The sequence below is a fragment of the Furipterus horrens genome, unplaced genomic scaffold (assembly GCF_987537825.1).
Source record: "Furipterus horrens unplaced genomic scaffold, mFurHor1.1.pri manual_scaffold_6, whole genome shotgun sequence".
NCBI classification, from domain to species: Eukaryota; Metazoa; Chordata; class Mammalia; order Chiroptera; family Furipteridae; genus Furipterus; species Furipterus horrens.
The window spans coordinates 98,466,747-98,487,652 of record NW_028327176.1 but is presented as its reverse complement, the minus strand read 5'-3'; the positions used below and the strand labels follow the sequence as shown (position 1 = coordinate 98,487,652).

The 20,906-nt window shown below is 31.9% G+C and overlaps 1 protein-coding gene and 1 pseudogene across 5 annotated transcripts in view; both read left to right on the top strand.

The window, feature by feature from the left end:
* The window catches only part of SUPT3H (SPT3 homolog, SAGA and STAGA complex component), a 502,007-nt gene that overhangs the window by 10,152 nt on the left and 470,949 nt on the right, over window positions 1-20,906 (top strand). For all 5 annotated transcript variants that reach the window (XM_090282521.1, XM_090282522.1, XM_090282518.1 and 2 more), the window contains exon 2: window positions 3,446-3,546. In XM_090282521.1, the coding sequence (XP_090138647.1) occupies window positions 3,446-3,546 (101 nt within the window). The remainder of the gene's footprint in view (window positions 1-3,445; window positions 3,547-20,906) is intronic.
* Window positions 13,458-13,941, top strand: LOC150007081 (large ribosomal subunit protein eL22 pseudogene; annotated as a pseudogene).

The window sequence follows — 20,906 nt, the reverse complement described above, 5'->3', positions numbered from 1 at the left end:
GTAATTTATAACTTTACCATAGTTAAAATATTATATATTTTGCAATATTTTCTAAGGAAATGAGTATATCCTTAAATCTCATTATGTTAAAAGATGTCAATTTTTCTACTCTGGAACAGGATTTCACAGGTGTGACATAGTATTGGCTATTGGCTTAATGATCAGGTTTAAATATAAGTGTTAATCAGAGATGAACTTTATTCTTTGGGTTCACATTTAAACTGTGGCATGTTGAAATAATCTAGGTCTCCATCTGCACATCTGAATTCATTTTGTAAAATATGGCAAACAGCTGCATTTCAATTGAAAGCTAAAACAACTGTAGGACATTAACCCATTGAGAAGATTACAGTAAGTTTTCAGTTCCATGTTAACTATATTTATTAGAGAAAATTGACTTGAGTGCTTCTGCTTTTAACCGACATTTTTTTTTTTAATGTCTGGGAGAAAGGAAATAAAGGACTGGAATGATAGGACTTTGATGTGTAAAGAAGTTAATGTCGAAAGAAGTTAATTATCTAAATCATCAAACAAAATGGGTACGGGAAATAATTATTTTAAAGAATCTAATAAGCTATCAACTCATCATGTCAAGAAAAATGTTATTCACCTGTTTGATTTAAAAATTAAATAACTTGATTGTGAAAGGATGATCATGGTTATAATAAACTAGGATTGGGACCTTTTACCTCTAACCAATAAATACTCTTGATGTGAAACATTTGCGGTAAGAGAACAACTGAAGAAAGCTGTGGTTTTAATATGAATTTACTTTCTGCAATGTCTCCTCTTTAGAGAGCGTTAGAGCAGGGTGACTGGGTTTGCAAAATGTAAAGGGGCAGATTGCTTCAACAGTGTCTCAGGACATTTGGCCACAGGGTAATCCCACTGAATGGCATGTGTTCAAATCTGACATGAGTAAACTAAATCATAATTAATTTTGGAAGCTGGGTTAATACAAAATCTTTGTGTTTAACATTTTCTTCAGGATATCATATCTGTCAATCTTCTGTTGGAACAATAAGGGAAGCATTTTCTAAGGTCCTTGAAAAAGTCAGGTTTCTTTTTTAGCACTTTGTCCCAATTCTGGAAGTTCTTGGTTTCCTGTTTTCCCCCAATCTTGGATTGGTGATGTGCTTTTTTTTTTTTTTTTTTTTTTTTTAGGTGAGTTTCAAATGGTGATCCTTCTTTTCTCTATGTTATTTGTAGAAAACTACTTACTCCAAGAAGCTTTGTGAAAAAAATTTAGGGTTCAAAAAAAGTGATGGTCTTTTATAGCATTAGCTTCTTTATGAGTTTCACAATTTTGGTTTTCAGGCTCAATTTTAGTGAAAGGTTTTTCCTTCTTTTTCTCTGCTCTTGCATTCTCTGTGTGGTGGCTTTGGCCTGGCCCTAGGGCCCTCAGACTGGGCCATTGCTTATGTTTGCAGATAGCTGGTCCTGCCACAGAAGGATATTGAGATATTTCCCATCTAGCCACTGAGCTAGTGTGTTCTTGTCTTACATCTCTGTCCTGTTGCCTTATCAAAAGCTTTAAATTTGGCTTATCTAGGCAGTGGTTTGTAGTAGTTTTTTATTTTATTTTTCTTTCAGCTGCCTTGCATGGGGCCTAGCCCTTCCATCCCAGCTCTTGGTGAATGGCCCTGGTCTAGGTTTCCTTTATCACCTTTGGCCAGTATTGCCCATAGGAGTGGTCAGATTAGAGGATGTATTAAGAGATAAATTTGACAGCAATGTGGAGAATGAACTGAGATGGAAAGAAAGAGGCTATAAATAGAGCTCAGAGAGGACCACAGGGCAGGAAAAGGGGGGAAGGATGTCAGAACATAAAATAGAATTCATTTGGCTTCCTATAGCTTATAAAGGGTGCTGGAGAAGGAGTCAAAGATAATGGCTGAGATTTTTGAGATAAGGTGACCAGTAGCAGTAATGATGTCCATAGTGAAAACGGGACTTATTTTATAAGGAAACTATTATACTTAATATTTGTTGAATTGAATAAGCTTTTTCAATGAAAACAGTAAAGTTTCTTAAGTTTTTGTGATTATGAAATGAGGGTAGTCTAAGTTTGTCATATAAAAACTTTTAGCAAATCAAGAAGGAGAATTCTTAAGATTTTTCTGTTTATAATAATAGCTAACATTGTGTACTTAGAACTGTTCTGAACATATTAGTTCATTTAATGCTGACAACAACCCTAAGAGGGTGAAATTATCATTCCCATTTTAATGAGGAAACTGAAGCACAGAGAAATTAAGTAAATGACCCAAAGAGTACTAAGTATAGTAACAGAGCTGGGATTCAAATCTAGGCCGTCTCTGGATTCTTCCTAGTTTACTTCAAGTTCTTAGTATTGCTTTATTTTATTTGTTCTCAATTTAATTCTTATTTATTTATTATTAAAATATTTTATTTATTTATTTTTAGTGAAGGGGAAGGGAGTGAGAAAGAGAAGGAAAGAAACATTAATGTGTGGTTGCCTCTCATGCACCCCCAACAGGGGACCTGGCCGCAACCAAGGCATGTGCCCTGACTGGGAGTTGAACCAATGACCCTTTAGTTCACAGGCTGGCACTCAAATCCACTGAGCCACACTAGCCAGGGCTGATGCTTTTTTAGAATTTATAGTATTGCAATGTTTATATGACCATGAATTAATTGTTAACATATATTGAGCATGTACTATGTATAATTGAGGTTTTTATCTACTTTCATTATTTTAATGTCATTTTAATGAATTCTTGTTTATGGGACTGCCACATGCATTAAATAAAATGGGATATATTAGATATATTAAGATTGGCGTCTAGTTCTCCCATTCAGCATCAGCTTAATTTTACTGGGAAAAAAAGTCACACAATTTAAAATTGATGAATTACTTAACTGTAAGATTATAAAGTATAACAATGCTTACTTCTTATCTCCTGATTAACTTTATATTATTTGTATTTTAAGCTTTGGTTCCTATAGGAATTGGATTATGCTGTGGTTTTCTAAGTTTGTGCAACTCTTTCTCTAAATGAATCTCACTATGTATAAAATCAGTTGTTCCGGTGTTCTGGTTGGAATTGATGAGGTATACATGTATATGCTTGGGGGCCACTGGAAGCTAATATCTGGGCTCCCTGGAACACATTTTGAAACTCACTGAGCTCTATTAAAATATTTTAATGAGTATTTTTCTTCCATTACTTACTACAAAATATGTATTAGAATTTTTCATCGCTCAAGTGAGTAATTTTTTGATATTTTATGTGACTAAGCATAGCCACTTTGCTATTTCATTTTAACAAAGAACACTAAGTATAAACAAATTAGATTTGCACACAAAATATTAGAAATTTAACATCTTCTATACTTTTTGAAGTAATTTATAATTGTTTTTGTTTTCCTTGCACTTATTTATATTTAAATACATTTTATGTTATTTCTCTTTTCTATTTAGATGAATAATACTGCAGCTAGCCCAATGTCTACTGCCACTTCAAGTAGTGGAAGAAGTACAGGGAAGTCTACAAGCTTTGCCTCAGAATTGCAGAGTATGATGTAAGTATGTCTGTGCATCTTACTAATACATTAAGTTTATTCATGTTAATGAAACACAATAGAAATAACAAAATTTATAAAACTTAATTGGGAAACTTGTGCTTAAGTAAAAATGAAGTTGATAACATTTTCAACAGCCATATGCAGACAAAAGGGGCATATTAATTAAAAATGCTACAATAGTACTCAATTAGAAAAATAAGTATTGGTTTATCTTTTAAAATAATGAATAATTATGTAAATGTTTCTGCTCTAATTATTACCTGTGTTATGAATTGCTTATTACCATTTTGGTTTTAGATTTAGAAATTCTGTTATAGATTATATTCTGGGATAGTTGAAATATTTTAACAGAGTTCTTAATTTTTCTCAAATGTCACATTAATTCTGGTAAGCCTAATATAAGTTCTTAGTTTTGATAGTATTTGAAATCATTGTATTTCAGAACATTGAGAAATAACTTAGAACATTTATAAAAACACATTTATTCAGTTTTTGAAAAGTTGCAGCCATTAGGATTTCCTTACTAACACTTTTCAGCTTGATTTCTGACTTCTTGCACTGAGACTGCATATCTTGATGTAATAGGAAGTAGCATATTTATTAGAACTATCTGCTGACATATATTAGTTTTTCTTTATTATTGATTCAGGATTAGAGCTCTTCTTTTCCTATGGATACACTGTTGCTGACATTCGGCAATTTTAAAAGAATGTTTCTTTTGAAGGTTTAAGTGTCTTCCTTTTGTTGATGTGTGTTGATAGCCTTCAGAATAGATTGACTCCACTGTGTGATATTTGTTGTTCTAAGGAGAAATGAGTTTGAGTGTATATCTAATCTTTGCTTGGTGAACATACTTTAAACAACATTGAAAACAGTTAGATTGTAGATTCTCAAACTTTTTGGTCTCAGGCTCCCTTTACACTCTTAATTACTAGAGACCTTGAACAGTGTTTGTTTATGTGGGTTGCATCTATTAATATTTATTGCCTAGAAATTAAAACTGAGAAAAAATTATCTAATTTACTTGAAAAGATAAACCTATTATATGTTAATATAAATAATATATGATCTATAAAGTAATTATATTCTAAAACAAAAATTGGCAACACATTTTGTTAGGTAAAATAAGAATAAAATAAATGTATTAATTTAGGAATTGTATGAGGTGACCCTATGTTTTAAATTATGGAAAATTTTAAGGGTTTATGCTTGTGAACACTTTTAGTATATACAGTTTATTTGTTTAACTTTTTAAGTTTTTTCATTATAGCTTAGTAGCTTTATGTTGGGAATCTCATATTATGTTAATTATGGTTAAAAACATTAAATGTGTTTTAGAAGGTTTATGGTAAAGTGAGGAAATTTATTTTCCTGTAGAGTCAGTTTACTGATTTACTCTGTGTTTTAAAACATATTATATATAATATATATTATAGAGAACTGTTTAATGAGCTCCGTCCATCCATCATCTGGCTTTAACAATAACTGTGTTTTGCCAGTCTTTTTTAACCTTTTCCCCTTACTCTCCACTTTTCTTAATGCAATATTTTAAAACAAATCCCTGACAGCATATTTTAAATTTGGTTGTATTTATTAAAATAATATATTTGTTGTTAGGTAAAAGTATGCTCTTAATAGCAGTGGTCAGCAAACTATGGCCATGGGCCCACAGACTGCCTATTTTTGAAAATAAGGTTTTATTCTTTTATCAATTATCTATCTCTGCTTTTATGCCACATGGTGGAGTTGAGTATTTGTGACAGACACCACATGGCCTGTAAAGCTGAAAGTATTTACTATTTGGCCCTTTACAGAAAAAGTTTGATGACCCCTGATCTCTAGAAATAGCTCTCTATAAAAAGAAAGCTATATTTTCTTTTGTCATTTATACTTAGGAGAGGTTCTACTTAGTGCAGTTGATAGACTGCAGGCCACTTAACAAAACTGAGAAAAAATAAAATAAAATCTAAATTCAGCACTTTCTTATTAAATACTTTTGCAAACATCTTCCCAGCTAATGTGCTTAAGCTGGATTCAGAATGCAAAAGTTATTGTTGGCTACAGTTTTGGAAGAAATATACATTTTCCTTCTATTTCAGACCTCATAGAGAGGCCACTCCTCATAGTTACATTCATCATTTATAGTCTGAAGTTATTTTTTTCCCCTTATGAATTGCTTCATAGAGCAAAAAAAGTAGGGCCAAAATTGGAGGAATACTTTTTACTTTACCGATATTTTCTGTTGGCATAAGGTTTTCAGGCTTTTGTTATATAAAATTAGAATCAATAGACATTTGATCCTTGCTTATGTGATTTTAAATAAGAAAATGTAGGCTTTAGCCCTTGTGTTTATTTTGTGTTGTAGAAATTTCATTCCCAGAATCCTTCCCCCACACCCTGGCAATTTCACAGTTCTGCTAGGACTGGATTGTATTGCTGTCTTTTTAATCCTCTAGTGCTACTGTCTTCCTCACACATTCACCACTAATGACCTGTTTTTCTCTTGGGCCCCAGACCTCTAAATAAGTAACAATGTTGTAGTGTCATTTCCAGGGAATGGTCTCAGGTATCTAGTTGTCAAACACAAATGAAATTGTCATGATCTGCTATTAAATATAGAACTGGCAGCCAGTCTGTTCTGCTATTAGAGCCTTGATAGAATTGACCATATTTTAGTTTGGGTGGTAAATACTGCCAGGGAAGCATTCTTTAGGAGGTGCTTCTACAGATTTTAAATAAAAGAATTAGCATTCAAACAAGTGCTAGTGGGTTGGGGCTGACAGCTGCTGTCCCTTACTGGTGTTTACAAGGGAGCGTGTTTGCTGTGTGCTACCTGTCACAGCTCTTTGAATAATGTGTGCTGAAAGTGTTCTGAGGCTTTTCATTTTTAAGTTACTGAACTCAAGTAGCCCCTAAATGAGAAAGTGAAAAATTTTCAATTCACATTGCAGGTATTTTAACAAATTTCTTAAGAATTTTTATTAATTTACATGCACTTCCAGAAGTCTTCATTGGACTCTCTCTTTCTTATTTATATATTTCTTGACTTGTATTACTCTTTTCAGATTTATAGACCTGGTGATGATGCCTAAGTGTCACTGCTTAGTAACATTTAGTAATTCTCATGTGATGAAATTAAAAAACAAAACAAAACGAATTTTGTGTACATGTTACCTGTGTTTTGTAAGGATTCTTCCAAATGAAAATTTCAGCCTTATTTAAAATCCACAGATTGGAAAATAACTTTAAAATCAGAGTTTTCTTTATATACAATAAAATTTAATTTGTACAGTTCTTAAGTTTTGCATTTTAAAAAATCACCATTTATTGAGCCCATACATGGCAGGACCTAAGTGCCTCTGAGGTAGTGTAACAGTAGAGAAGGGTGTGGAGACAAATAATTATCTTGTAATAGGATGTGACTAACTCCATAGTAGTACCAAGCAGGAAGTGATGAACTTTCCTAACTTCAGGTCTGTACTTCTGATTGCTTCCTGGAATGTCCATGAAGTATTTCTATGAACACCTCGAACTTAGTATGTTCAAAACTGAACTAATAATTTTCTTAATAAGATTTGCTTTTTCTCTTGGGCATTCTTGAGGTAAGTGGCAATAGCCATTTATTTATGGTGCACTTGACTAGAGCATAGTTGTATACATGAAATGGTATCATTTGGCTTTTTATCATTTTGAAGTTATGAGTTGTGTAAGAATATGTTCCCACTTCTGTCCTTACCTCAGTCTGACTATAAAGAGATGTAATATGTCTCTCTAAAATTAATGTATATATAAAAGCATTTTTAAATATATGAGTTAATAATTGACAGTTATTAAACTGACACAAGATTCCTTCAAATATTGAGTTTCCATAGTACATTTAAGTTTTTCAGAAAACTGGAGGAACGAAAAATTCTTAAAGGTAGTATTAAAATTAATATATTATAATTTCAGAGATGCTTTAATAATATCGTTGATAATAGTGAATGCTTGTATAGAGCATAATGTGTCCCAGGCACTCTCCTGAGTATTTCCATACACCATTTTTAATCCTCATAAAGCTCTATGAGGTATATTCTGCTATTCTCCTTTAATGTATGAAAAAATTGAGATACAAAGGTTAGTAACGCACCAAAAATTGTCATTATAGTAATTGGCAAAATCTGGATTTAATCCAGGAAGTCTAACTCCAGGGTCGATGCTTTTGACAAATTATGCTAAACTACATTTTGATCAATAAAACTTATTTTGATTTATAAAATTTACTGAACAAACAACCTTTACCAGTTTATGTGTGACTAGTGTATAAAGTAATAATGTGAAAGGTAAATAATTGTTCAGTTAATTACTGTTAGTAGTAATGAGATCTAATTTTTATAAGAAGTGTTGGATTAAGTTGTTATTTTCATATTATCACAGTATTTATTTCAGTTTCCTAAACCTAATCACCAGATCTTAAGCAAGGCCATATCAGTAACAAAGTATAATTTTTCATAGAAATGATTCAATCAATATACTCCATATTGGTTGCTCATGTTTGTAATATTTCATAATTTTAGATATAAACATGGCTACATTGTTGAATATTTAAATGTTTATCTTTTATATTTTATCGCTATTAATTATTTTAATTCCTAATATTTATATTACACTAAAATATATGTGGATAAACTTATCCTTGTACTTTCTGTGAAATGCATCTATTTGGAATATTTTAAGATATTAACTGGTTTATAAATATAACAAGAATAAAGATTTTCAAATAATACATAATAATTTGGTCACAGTCTTTACTGACAGTGAGAAAATGTGTGTAAAAGCTGATTGAGAACATATAAGTGCTGTATAACTGAAAGTTAGTTATACTTTTGTCCTTCCAGAAATAGATAAGGAAATGTTTAAATTCCTAGATTCAACTGAATTATTACCTGCATTGAAAAAACTGTCATTTTGTAAATGTGACAAAATACAATTTTGAATTTCTATTTAAATATCTCTATCAGTTCTCTCATGAAAAAAGTAAGTAGGCCTTTTATTTTAGGATAATGTGTATATAATTACCAGGGGGAGAAACAATTGCTTAGTTTTAGAAGTGATTTCTTGAAGTTCAGGGACATGGAATTATTTTAGTAATTCTATGATGGAAGTAGATAAACATTCACAAATCTGTCATTCTAACATTGCACTGCCGTTGCAAATTATCACACTGAAGGATGGGAATACCTGTTAGGAACTGATATGATGGCAGAACCAGGACCTGAAATCAGTTTTTTATAGTCTTCACTTTAGTGTTAATATTTATTCATTCCACTGTGTTGCTGAGTGCTTTCCTAGATCCTATTGAAGGTGTTATGTAGCTTATGGTTTATGTACAGTATTAACTTTATAAAATCTGAAAATTCTGAATTCTGAAATATATCTTTCAGATAAGGGCTTGTGGGCTTGTATCTGCTTCCGAGGGTTTATATGAAGATGACATGAGCTATTGAATCAAAGCACATTATGTTGTTCCTGACACATACTGTCCTTTAAGTTGATATCTTTTTAAAAAAGTAGTTACCATCATCAATATAGTAATTAGGACGTTTGTAAAAGTGACCAGTGCCGGGAAAAATTTTGCAGTTTTATGGGAAGAATTTTTATAATTGCCTATATAGAGAAAAATGTAGACAAACAGGCTGTCCATTAGGACTTTTTGCCTGATGGAAGTTTCCATATCTCTTTTATACTCTATGACAGCCACTAACCCCATGTACTTATTGAGTTGAGTACATTAAATGAGGTGGGCAACTGAACAACTGAATTTTAAATTTTATTTTAATTAATTTGAATTTAAATAGGCACATATAGCAAGTGACTACCATATTGTACAACACAGAAGAAATGGAAAATATAAATTATACATGTAATACTTCTTTTCTTGGTTGCTTATGTTATACAGAAAGGGGCAAAAATAGGTTTACTGTTGTTCATATGGAAAATAATAGAACAATTAATAAGTAATAATACAAGGATAAATTGTGTTTTGCATACTTACAACTGTAAACCTAATTTTGTACCACTGTGTATTTCTATTGAAATTTGGAAAAATACATTTTAGATGTGTGATTTTTAAAAAAATGTTATATTTTATTTTAACACTGTCATAGATTTACTTTTTACTACTACTTTCTTTGGTTGTCATTGTCCCATAGTTCTTTAAAGATCTGGGGATGTTAATTTGTGGTTAATTTGGCAGTTCACATTTGATTGGGAAGTTTAATATTACATTCATGTTCCACTTTCTAGAAGTCTGGAAAATATTGAAGTGCGTTAGTTTTTTAAAACCCCTTGAGAATTTACATAGTATATTTATACTTAGTCTTTCTGAAATTCTTGTGACTATACCTCTGAATGTATTATATTGCACTTGATTATCATTACAGCATGTGTAATTAATTGAACATGTAATATTGCAAGTTTGGGGTCCTCATTTTCATGCAGCAAAATTTCTGGTAACTATAAAGTTAGCAATATGTTGCATAGTATTTTGTTAATTCAACATTTTTATTTTTAATACACTGAGATTTTAAAACTTGTTACTTTTTAATATGCTAAGCTCAAAATTAATCTTTAAAAAAAGTACTGGATAAAAATAGATTCTTCAATACTGAAAATATATCAGAAAGTGGTTAGTAAATTTGGGTAGGAAATTAAAATTTGATATTTGATTATGTGTTGATTACTTCCTTACAATAAATTCTGTTGGTATAAAATATAAGCAAGTAAAATTTAAAAGGTATAATTTAATAAAATAATTAGTAAGCTCTTAATATAGAGGGATGAATCTTTTAGATTTTGACTTTTTAAAATTTTTTTTGTTTTTTAAAAATAATTTATTTGTTTGTTTACTTATTTTATTTTTAGTGACTATTTGTTGAGTTGAAGTGTCCATGACTGTTTTTAAATTTCCTGAGGTCCAGTTTTAATTCTCTCTATATGTGAAATTGATACGCAGTTTTACATTACATCAAAAGAAATTGGAATTGACTGTTCTGTGATGTATATTAATATGTGTTTTTAATATAATAAAATACATAACAAAAACTATGTATTGGTATGATTATGCCATCTTTGGCAAATAAAATTTCTTTGACATTTCTTCATAGACTTTTTAAAATCTTAAATGAAACACCATAAACCTTTTAAAAAATACTGTTATCATTAGGTTTTTTCATTGGCGTACCATTTTTTCCCCAAGATAGAATAAAGTCCACAGACCACTTTTCTAGGGAAGAGTAGTGGGAACTAGTCCTTCACCTGTTATCTTTGACTGACTACTACCTTCCTCCTTTATTTTTCATAGGTTTCTCTGTCTTGAAAGAACCATGTTATGACCAGTTTTTGCCATGGCTGGTAGAGTGTTACTAGCCTTTTGTGGCTTTTCCCTGTATTACATGAATTGGTAATGTGTGTTTAATAGGGATAACAATATTCTCGTAATATGTTTCTACCAGTTCTGGGTTAAATGAAACTTTTGGGAATGGCCTGACAATCAATTAATACTTATATCTATAACAAAAAATAAATTATTTTTGTATAGAATTACTTCTAAACAGTCAAACTTGAAGAACATTAATTTTTAAGTAAACCACTGATTGTATGTTTTATTCTGCATCTTCCAACCTAGAGTTTAGATTTAGCTGTGTCCTTTATTATTATTTATTACTAACAATGCCCTCTAATTCTTTAGAAGGATGTGAACAGAGATGATGATTGTTTTTAATATACAATAAAACTTCACTTATCTGGAATTTGTAATTAAATATAAGTCTTTTAAAGGGTAAATTAATAGAAAGGATAATAAAGCCACACATATGTGAGTGATTAAGATAGCTTTTTACAGTGGAAAGGATTGTAGATTTGAAGCCATAAGATCTATTCCACTCCTACCCCCCCAAAACACACACACACACACAAAAACAGGGAAATATTATGGGTAGGGGAATTGTTCTATCAATATGTTCAAAATGAAGTGTCTTATATTTCCTTGTGTAGAAGCAGTTCATGTTATTTTATGGAAAGAAAAAAGTGAAAAATAAAGATCATGAACACTTTAAACTCACTGAGTTAAAACACTGTTAATGCTTTGGTATTTATCTTTCTAGTTCCTTTCCAATACATATAAAAAATAAATACCAAAAGCCCATATTATAATTGTTATTGTATAACTTGGATTTTTGTTCATTATATTATGACCCCTTTCCATGTTGATAAATATGTGGCATTATCTTTATAGCTGTAATAGTTGTTATTCCATTATGATGTCTAAACAATCTTGATAAATATATTAGGTTGTTTTTAATTTTTTTAATGTTACATACAATTACAAGGAACTTCTTTTATATTTAGGTATAGATCTAACTTCTTCCTCTCCTCATTTTCTTCCCTTCTCCCTCCCCCTTTTCTTTCTTGATTATTAGGACTAATTTCTTTAAGGTTTTAGATGACCTTCCATAAAGGCTTTAATGAGTGATAATCCCACCAACAGTATATATATGCCTTGCTAATACTCAGTAATATGACCTATATAACATGTATTATTTATACATAAATAAACTTATATAGGCAGAAGGGGAAAGAAAAATGTGTTTGTGTTTAATTTAAAGTCTTCATAGCATTTTGTAGTTGAGTTACTTTTTGGTGAACTCTGGATCCTAATAAACACAAGGGAGCACTTACTATGCAAGGAAACTGAGGTAACTTGTATATGAATTATTTAAGTCAGGAGAGGTAATAAGATCCTCACACAAAGAAGCAAAAAAGAAGAAAATAAAAACTACCTGTAATCCCTTGCTAAGAGATTCTTATTCTTTGCTTTGGGTATCCATGTGTTTGACTTAATCTTTTTAAGTTCTTAGTAATTTTTAGCCATTGTTGTGCTTTTTTTGGTACTCCCCTTTCTTTTCTTCCCACTTAATATACTGTGAACAACTTTCTATGTTATTACAAAATTATTTTATTGTATGGATATCTACAATGTTATTGATCCCTTGTTATTGAACCATATTGCTATTTCCAGTTTTCCCACTGTTATTAAAAAAAAAGGCTAATGAAAATTGATAACTATTACCTTATATTGAAGTCTAAGAAGAAGAATTTTTGAATCTAAAAACTTTTTTGATAGTAACTTTCTAATTTTTTCTCCAGGAAAGTTGGACTGACATATATTTTTGTCAGCAGTTATGAGAGCTTCCCCCTCGCTCTGAAGTTTAATGGTAGAAATATTGTGTTATGTTATAGCTTTTCTTTGACTACTGAGTTTGAAAGTATTTATATTTCTTCATCTGTTTGTTTTGTTCATGTTCTTAGCACAATTTGCTGAGTTCTCGTTTTTTGTTATTGTTTATTAAGGGCTTTTAATACATTCAAGACATCGATCCTTTGTTGAACATCTTTAGCAGTCTTCCTATCCCGCCTCCCCCTGTCTTTGGTTTCCTTAAGGTTTGTTTATAGTGATTTCTTTTTAATATGTGAGTTTTCCTTTTCAATGTAGTTAAATCAGTCTTATATATATATTTTTTTATTTATTTTTATTTTTTTGTTTTTCAATTACAGTTGTCCCATTTTTTCCCCAGTGCTCCCGCCCCAGCCCACCCCCTCTCCCACAAGCATATCCCTCCCCATTGTCCATGTCCGTGAGTCATCCATACATGCCCCTCGACTAAACCCTTCCCCCAAGTCTTATTTTTTTTATTGCTTCTACCTTTGACAGAAAGGCCTACCTTCAGTTTTGTACATATCATTGTATACTTATACTTCAGGCTTTTAGCTTCTACTGTTTAATATTTAATCTATTATTTTGTTGTATGGTGCCAGGGAGGGTTCTAAGTTAAAACAATTTTATTTTAAATTGGTTTGCCACCCTTTCTGCCTCCGCGGCCGCCATGGCTCCCATGGAAAAGCTTGTTGCGAAGGGGGGCAAAAAAAGAAGCAGGTTTTGAAGTTCACCCTTGACTGCACCCACCCCATAGAAGATGGAATCATGGGCGCTGCCAATTTTGAGCAGTTCCTCCAGGAGAGAATCAAGGTGAACGGGAAAGCGGGGAACCTTGGCGGAGGGGCTGTGGCCATTGAGAGAAGCAAGAGCAAGATCACTGTGACTTCCGAGTTGCCTTTCTCCAAAAGATATTTGAAATATCTCACGAAAAAGTATTTGAAGAAGTATAATCTACGTGACTGGTTGCGTGTAGTTGCTAACAGCAAAGAGAGTTACAAATTACGTTACTTCCAGATAAACCAGGATGAAGAAGAGGAGGAATATGAGGACTAAAACGCCTTTATCTGACACGTTTTGTACGAGTTCTTGAATAAAACCTAGGAACCAAAAAAAAAAAAAAAAAAAAATTGGTTTGCCAGCGGTGTCACCACCACAATTATATAAGCCTTCCTTTTTCCTCATAATTGAAATGCTGCCTTTATGAGATAATAAACTATTAGTTTTGACTTTCTGCTTTGTTCCATTGAATTGTCTATTCCTTTGCCAATGCTGCATTACTTTAGTTATTATAGTGTCTTAATATGTTTTAATATTTGGTATTATAGTTCAAGGTCATTTGCATAACTTTTCTTTTTAAAATATTTCTTCTCTTTTTTCCTATTTTTATTCTTCCAGATGAATTTTTAGGAATCATTTTATCAAGCTCCAAAACAAATTCTAAGTGCAAAATTTAAGCAGTTTTATTTTTCTTTTTCTGCTTTTTGCTCTATACTCAGATTTCAGACATTGATTTCTACAACTCATTTTACTTTTAAAGTTGATTAATGAAATAATTTTACATTTAGAAAGGTTATTTGAAATAACACTGGATAGATACTGACTAATGAATGAGTTGGTTAACTAGTGTATGATTAGAGACTCTGAAGAACGCTCAGTTTTCTGTAATATTTGTTTTTCTTGCATAAATGTAGAACTGTGCTGTGTCTGCAGTATGTAAAAATCAGCCAAACTCCCTCAATTTTAAATCATGCAGTTATTTGTCTTATGCTCGAATGGTGAGCATGTTGGGAACAAAAGACTAGTTTAATTTTTATAGGTATGTTAAGCTGTTCTGACTATGGAATTGTGTAGAAAGATGTCTATGCAATATAAATCATAGAGAATAATTATATCTAATATATTCTTATTTTATAGGTATGTGAGATAATTAACTGACCAATCGATTTTATTATGACCATTTTAATGAAAACATTTCTATAGTAGATTATGCACCATTATGACTATGTATAAACAGATTACTAGAAACAATATGTTATTTTTTTTTACTGAAATTTCATTGTAGATAGCAGGTGTTGCAATCTACATGTACTATAGAGATGCCCTAGGGCACCATAGAGGCATACACTATATTAGACTTTACTCCTATGATAAATAGTCCTACTTTGCTATGCTCTCTGAATTTATATGTATTTTTGTAGCATTTTTATGTTTCCTCTGTGCTTTGCATCTCCTAATTTTGTTGCTGTTATTGTGCCATACTCTGGGAATGTTTCACTCCTCCACTTATTGAATGCTGATTCTAGTCAATGATAAACTAGTAATTCAAGTTATTAGATTTGTATCTAAAATAATTGTTCATAAGCTAGGAAAAGCTTAGAAAAATCACTTGACCTATGGTATATAAACTTAGTATCGGTTTTGAGAGTTGAGTTTTACTTCTTAGTTCTGGTTTTTGCCGGTATTTTTAATAGCTGAAATTGTCTTAGTTTTGAAGTCCTTTGTTTGGGACTGAATTTGTTTTCTTAACATAATAGTGTTAGGAATTTTAGTTAAGTTGCTGTGTTCAGTACACACACAAAACTTTTATTTTCTCATAAAGTTTGAAGTAATATTTTTAGCTCTGCCTAATTATCATTTATACCATTTTGAAGAAGTAGGCAAGGCCACTGGCCAGAGTTGGCAAGGATGGGAGGTAGGGAAGCTTGAGGAGAGTGGTCAAGATTTTGTAATGGCAGTAGTAGAGTTGAGGAGGGAAAGCTTATTAGGAATAGCTTAGTGTTGCCTAAGTTATCAAGGACTCAGCTGAGTTAGCATTTATAGGGCTCTAACAGCAAGATGGTATCATTTTCTAAGCAATGCTCAGCTGCTGGGCATAGGACTGGAAAAGGAAGATGATTGGACTGATTTAGGGACTTGAAAGGCAAATGTAGCAGAAGAATATTGAAATTTTCTGATCATTGAGCCTAGACTGGTGGGGAGGAGTGGAATAGAAATTATGAAAGAGTTGATCTATTTGTAGAAAAATTGTGGAAGAAGGTTTGAAGATTTCAACAAAGTATAAAATTAAGTAGAGTAGAAAGAGTAGTTAAGAGAGATGGAGGAATAGAAAATACAGCAAGATAGAAGCATTATCTTAGACATCTCATCTTCCTGGAAGACTTCCTTGGCCTATTTAGTCTTGCTTATTGCCTTTCTGTGTGCTGTGGCACCTTGCACTATATTCTTTAAAAAGTCCTTATTTTACTGTATTACACGGTTCTGTTTCCTTGTCCATCTCCATTCCTAAATGTAAGTTTCATGAGTACAGAGATTTAAAATTTTCCTATTTGGCAGTACCTGGTATCTGTTAGGTACCTAGTAGGTGTTGAATGCAATGGAACGAATAGGAAGTTGTGTTTATAGTGTTGATAGTGTAGTTTAGGAGGCCAGTTTCCATGGGAGTTGCTGAATTTGGGAAGAGGTCAGAAGTCTTCACAATGGAAAAGATAGGAAACAGGGACTGGGTAATTTATCTTCATATTATATATCCGTATTAGAAACTTAAATTATAGTATTCCCTCACTTATCGTGGGTATTATGTTCTAGACCCCCCCGCGATAGGTGAAAATCCGTGAAGTAGGAACATTACATTTATTTTAGTATTTATGTATATTTTAAGGCTTTATAAACCCTTCCCACACACTTATAAACCGTTCCCAGTCCCTTATTAACCTTTCCTACTCCCTTATTAACCTTTTCCACTCTTTCATAAACACTACTTATGTTCTTAAACATATTCTACACTCTTAAACCTACATAACTTTAACAACATACGTATACGGTACTGTAAAATCCCACAATATAGCGAAAAATACGCGATAAATAATTAAATATAATATTTTTAAAAATCCCGCGATATAGTGAGGCCGTCATAAGTGAACCATGATATAGAGAGGGACTACTGTACTGACAGATAACCCGTGTGTCAGACTTTAGAATATTTTAGAGGTTATACTGCAATATAAGAATTTTAATGATGAATTATTTTGACAAATTAAATTTATAAAAACCAGTGAAAGAACCTATTACTTATAAAGAATAAAGCCTCTAATGTGATAGTTCTTAAACTTTAGGGTGCCTTAGAGTCACCTTAGAGCCTTGCTACACCATAAGACTGCTATGCTTCACCACCAGGCTTTCTGAAGAGTGAATCTAGGATGAGCTCAATCATTTGCATTTCTTTTAAATTCCCAGGTGATACTGATGGCCTAAGGGTCCGACTTTGAGAACCAGTGCACTAATGTTACCTAGCACTGCCCCAGTGATGTATCAACAAATAGCTGATTTAATCACATTTGTGGCAGATGGTGATTAAAAGAAAACTTGGTAGGTAAATTAAAGCCAAGAAAGAAACTTAACATTTTTATTAATCCTTATTTTTAGTGGACTTGTTAGTAGAAGATTGAGTGACAAAATGTAGAGCATTACTGTGATTCTATTATTGTGACTTTAAATATGTAGAGGTGACTGAAATACTAGAGATATTCTTTTCCCCCCAGCACAGTTGTCCTCAGAAGTACTAAATTCGAATTTAAATAATTCATTTGTATTATAGTCAATAACATAATTATGATGCAACTGATTACACAGAGACAAAATTTTGTATCAATGGAGAGATTATAAATATAAACATCTTTATTTATAAAACTAAGTACATATTGTATGAAGTGCACTGTGGATACATTTACATAAATAAATAATTGTGAGTTGTGATAAGGACTATGAAAGAAAATGTACAGGGTACTAGGCAATCGTGGAATGTGGGGGCTTAATTTAGGGAAAGGCTCTCTAAGGAAGCAGGAGTCTTAGCTACACAGAGTTAAGGAAGAGGAAATAGGACTATCATGACCAAATGGACATTGTGCACAAACATCTTTCCATTTACTTCACTTAATAGTCCTGTTAGTTGGAGAACATTCCCAAATTTTAGATGAAGAAACTGAGGATTAAAGAAGTGGTGGAGCTGGATTTTATCAGGTCTTTCTGACTCCACAGCCACATTCTTAATGAGTATGTTACAGTGAGGAAATTTGAGAATATTTTCTTAACTATTAAATAACCTATGTTGCCTTCCTGTTTTACTTTTTATTTTTATACCAAGACCTGACTTTTTGTTTCTGTAAACTAGACATAAATAGGCCAGTTAGGACCATGTACATATACATATTTAAATACACACTTGTACGTACATACATATATACACACTTACATTTATATAACAACTTTTTCTGGTTGTAAAAGTAACATGTTTGAGAGATTTTTGCAGTCTCTAGAAATAACCATATTGACATTAGGTTTCATTATCTCAATATTTAGGCATCATTTAAAAAAATTATAATTATGTCTCATACAAAATTATTTACAGATAGACTTATATGTTGACATGAAATATACATCTGTTTCTTGAATACTAATAATATTTTAATAGTTTCATTTCATAAAATGTGAGGTTTCACGAATGGCACGAAGTCAAATGAAAGGCATTCTGTTATAGTCATCTTTAGGAGTCAGATTTGGCAAATCTTTCTTTAACCTTGTTGCTCTGATGGAGTGAAGTTTTTATGAGAGGTATTTATAATCTAATTTGTTATATTATTTCTCATTTTTAAAGACTATTAATGACTTGAGAGATAGGACCTAAGTTTGACCTCTAGTTTGCCATTACTTCGACATATATTGTGCTGATAGTGTCACTAATTTTTTTATAGTATTACTTTTCATTTACTGATTTTCATCCATTTCATGAAGTCAGATTGTTTTATAACTAAAAAAAAAAAAAAATTTGAATTTCAGCCCTGTATTTAAAGGACAGTCACACAGGATTATGTTTCTTTGATTTGAATTATTTTGTCTGTACCATATATATACTCCTTTGCTTTTGTAGACAGATCCAAAAGATGCCAGAAGAGTTTAAAAACATGGAGTTTAAAAGCCTTGCTGCATTTTATGTTTATAACCAATTGTAAAAATATTAAAGGCCAGACTTTATTTTTATCAAACTTAACATCTTGCCCTTAATGATATATGCCTATTCCTTTTGGGTTCATTATGTGTCATAGTGATTTGTGTTGAGGTATTTCTTTTGTGCACATCTACCACCAAAAGATTTTAAATACAATTGCAGAACTTTACATTTGTAACTTGAGAAGCAAGGAAACATTTTAAAAAAGAAAGAACACCATTTCATAATAGCCATACATAAATCAGTGAAATAAAATTTATTTTAAAAAGCATGGTAATTGTTCATTATAGTTTAATTTACTATAACTTATTTCTAAGCTGTTGAAGTAAATTGAGTTTATATATTAGCCAGATATCATATTATTCACACATAACCCTTAAAATGATGTGTATAAATAATCCTTTCATTTTAGCTTCTTTCTTTGGTAGTGAGTTTTTATTGAAATGAACCCCAGTTAAAATATATGAAATGCCACCTTTATTCTTTTCCAGCCATGAAAGTTATTTTTGAAGTATTTTGCTTCTTATATAGTATTTCTTTAGCATCTTCGTTTTTCTTTTTGGTACCTGTTATCAAATCCCTTTTTTAAGTCTTTTTATTTTTGTTTACGCAATTGTTCATTCATTCATCTGTCCATCCACTGATTCATTAATTTATTCAAGAAATGTTTATTTTGTTTTTAAAATATTTTTTAATTTTTTTTATTTTAGAGCAAGAGGAAGGGAGGGAGGAAGAAAGGGAGAGAAACGTTGTGAGAGAGGAACATTAATTGTTTGCCTTTTGTTTGCACCCCAGGGGACCAAACCTGCAACCCTGGCATGTGCCCTGACTGGGTTTCAAGCCAGTGACCTTTTACCTTTTGTTTCATCGCTGAAGCTCAGCCAAATGAGCCACATTGACCAGGGCTCAAGAAATGTTTATTGATATATGGTGATAACTACATATGGTGCCAGTTGGGGTGCTGGAAATATTGACAGGAACACTATGTAAAGTATATATTTGTCTAACCATTGAGATGCTCACCTGAAACTGATACATAATAATTATTTTTAAAAGTTTATTGACTTCCTTTTATATGCCAGGCATTTGTGTACATCATGTGGAAAGAAAGGGGAGAAGAACAGAAGTAGAAATTCTTTTGCACCTACACTATCAATACTATAAAGTATGATTTTATGTTTCTTATGATCTCTTATGTGGTCATCACATGTAGATTTTACCATTTCCATTTTACAGATGGGGATTTAGCTTTAGAGAGATTAAGGATTTGCATAGAGAACATAGTTTATAAGCAACAAAGCTATGACTTGACTCTAGTAAAATCTGATTTTACACAGTGTTGCCTTCTTATATGGGAGACAAGTAAATAAAGTAGGTATACTTCTTGTCTCTATTGAGTGTGTAGTTCAGTGTACTTATATCTGCTTTGTGAAGATGTCTTCAGGGCTGCTCAGGAGAGGGCATGAGGTTCTAGCTATCTTCTCAACTCTTCTCCCTTGGAAGCACGGAGGCTCTTTTAAAAATCCATTTTATTTTTTGGGCTTTCTCATAGGTTTTCATGTAAAAAATAGATTTTGCAGTTAAAAAGAAAAAAACTTAAGAGTCACTGGCTAGGTGAATTAACATATGTCTTCATATGTGTCTAAGTAGATAGGCTTTACACAGCTAGAAACATACAGAATGATAGGAGATGAGTGACAGAATGATGGAGATAAATATGTGAGAGGAGTCACAGATGTACTACTGTGGGAATAAAAAGGCAGGTAGAGAATTCTCAGTTTTTTGAGAACTTGTGAAAATAATGCTATTTGAGCTCTGTCTTCAAGGATAGGTAACATGTAGTACTGTAGACATTTGAGGGGAGGGTCATAGTGAAGAGAGGTAGGGAACACTAAGTAAAGGAAACAAAGGAAAGGAAAAACAAGGAAACAAAAGGAAGAAAAGGATGATTAAAGACCTAGAGACAAAGATAAGGCATATAGGGCAAATATATTAATGTGTCTACAGAGAAACCTAATTGTAGGAAATAGTTATTGATTGGTATCAGAATGTGGCAAGCACTGAATGCTAGACTAAGGAGTTAGGTCTTGTTTTCCATAG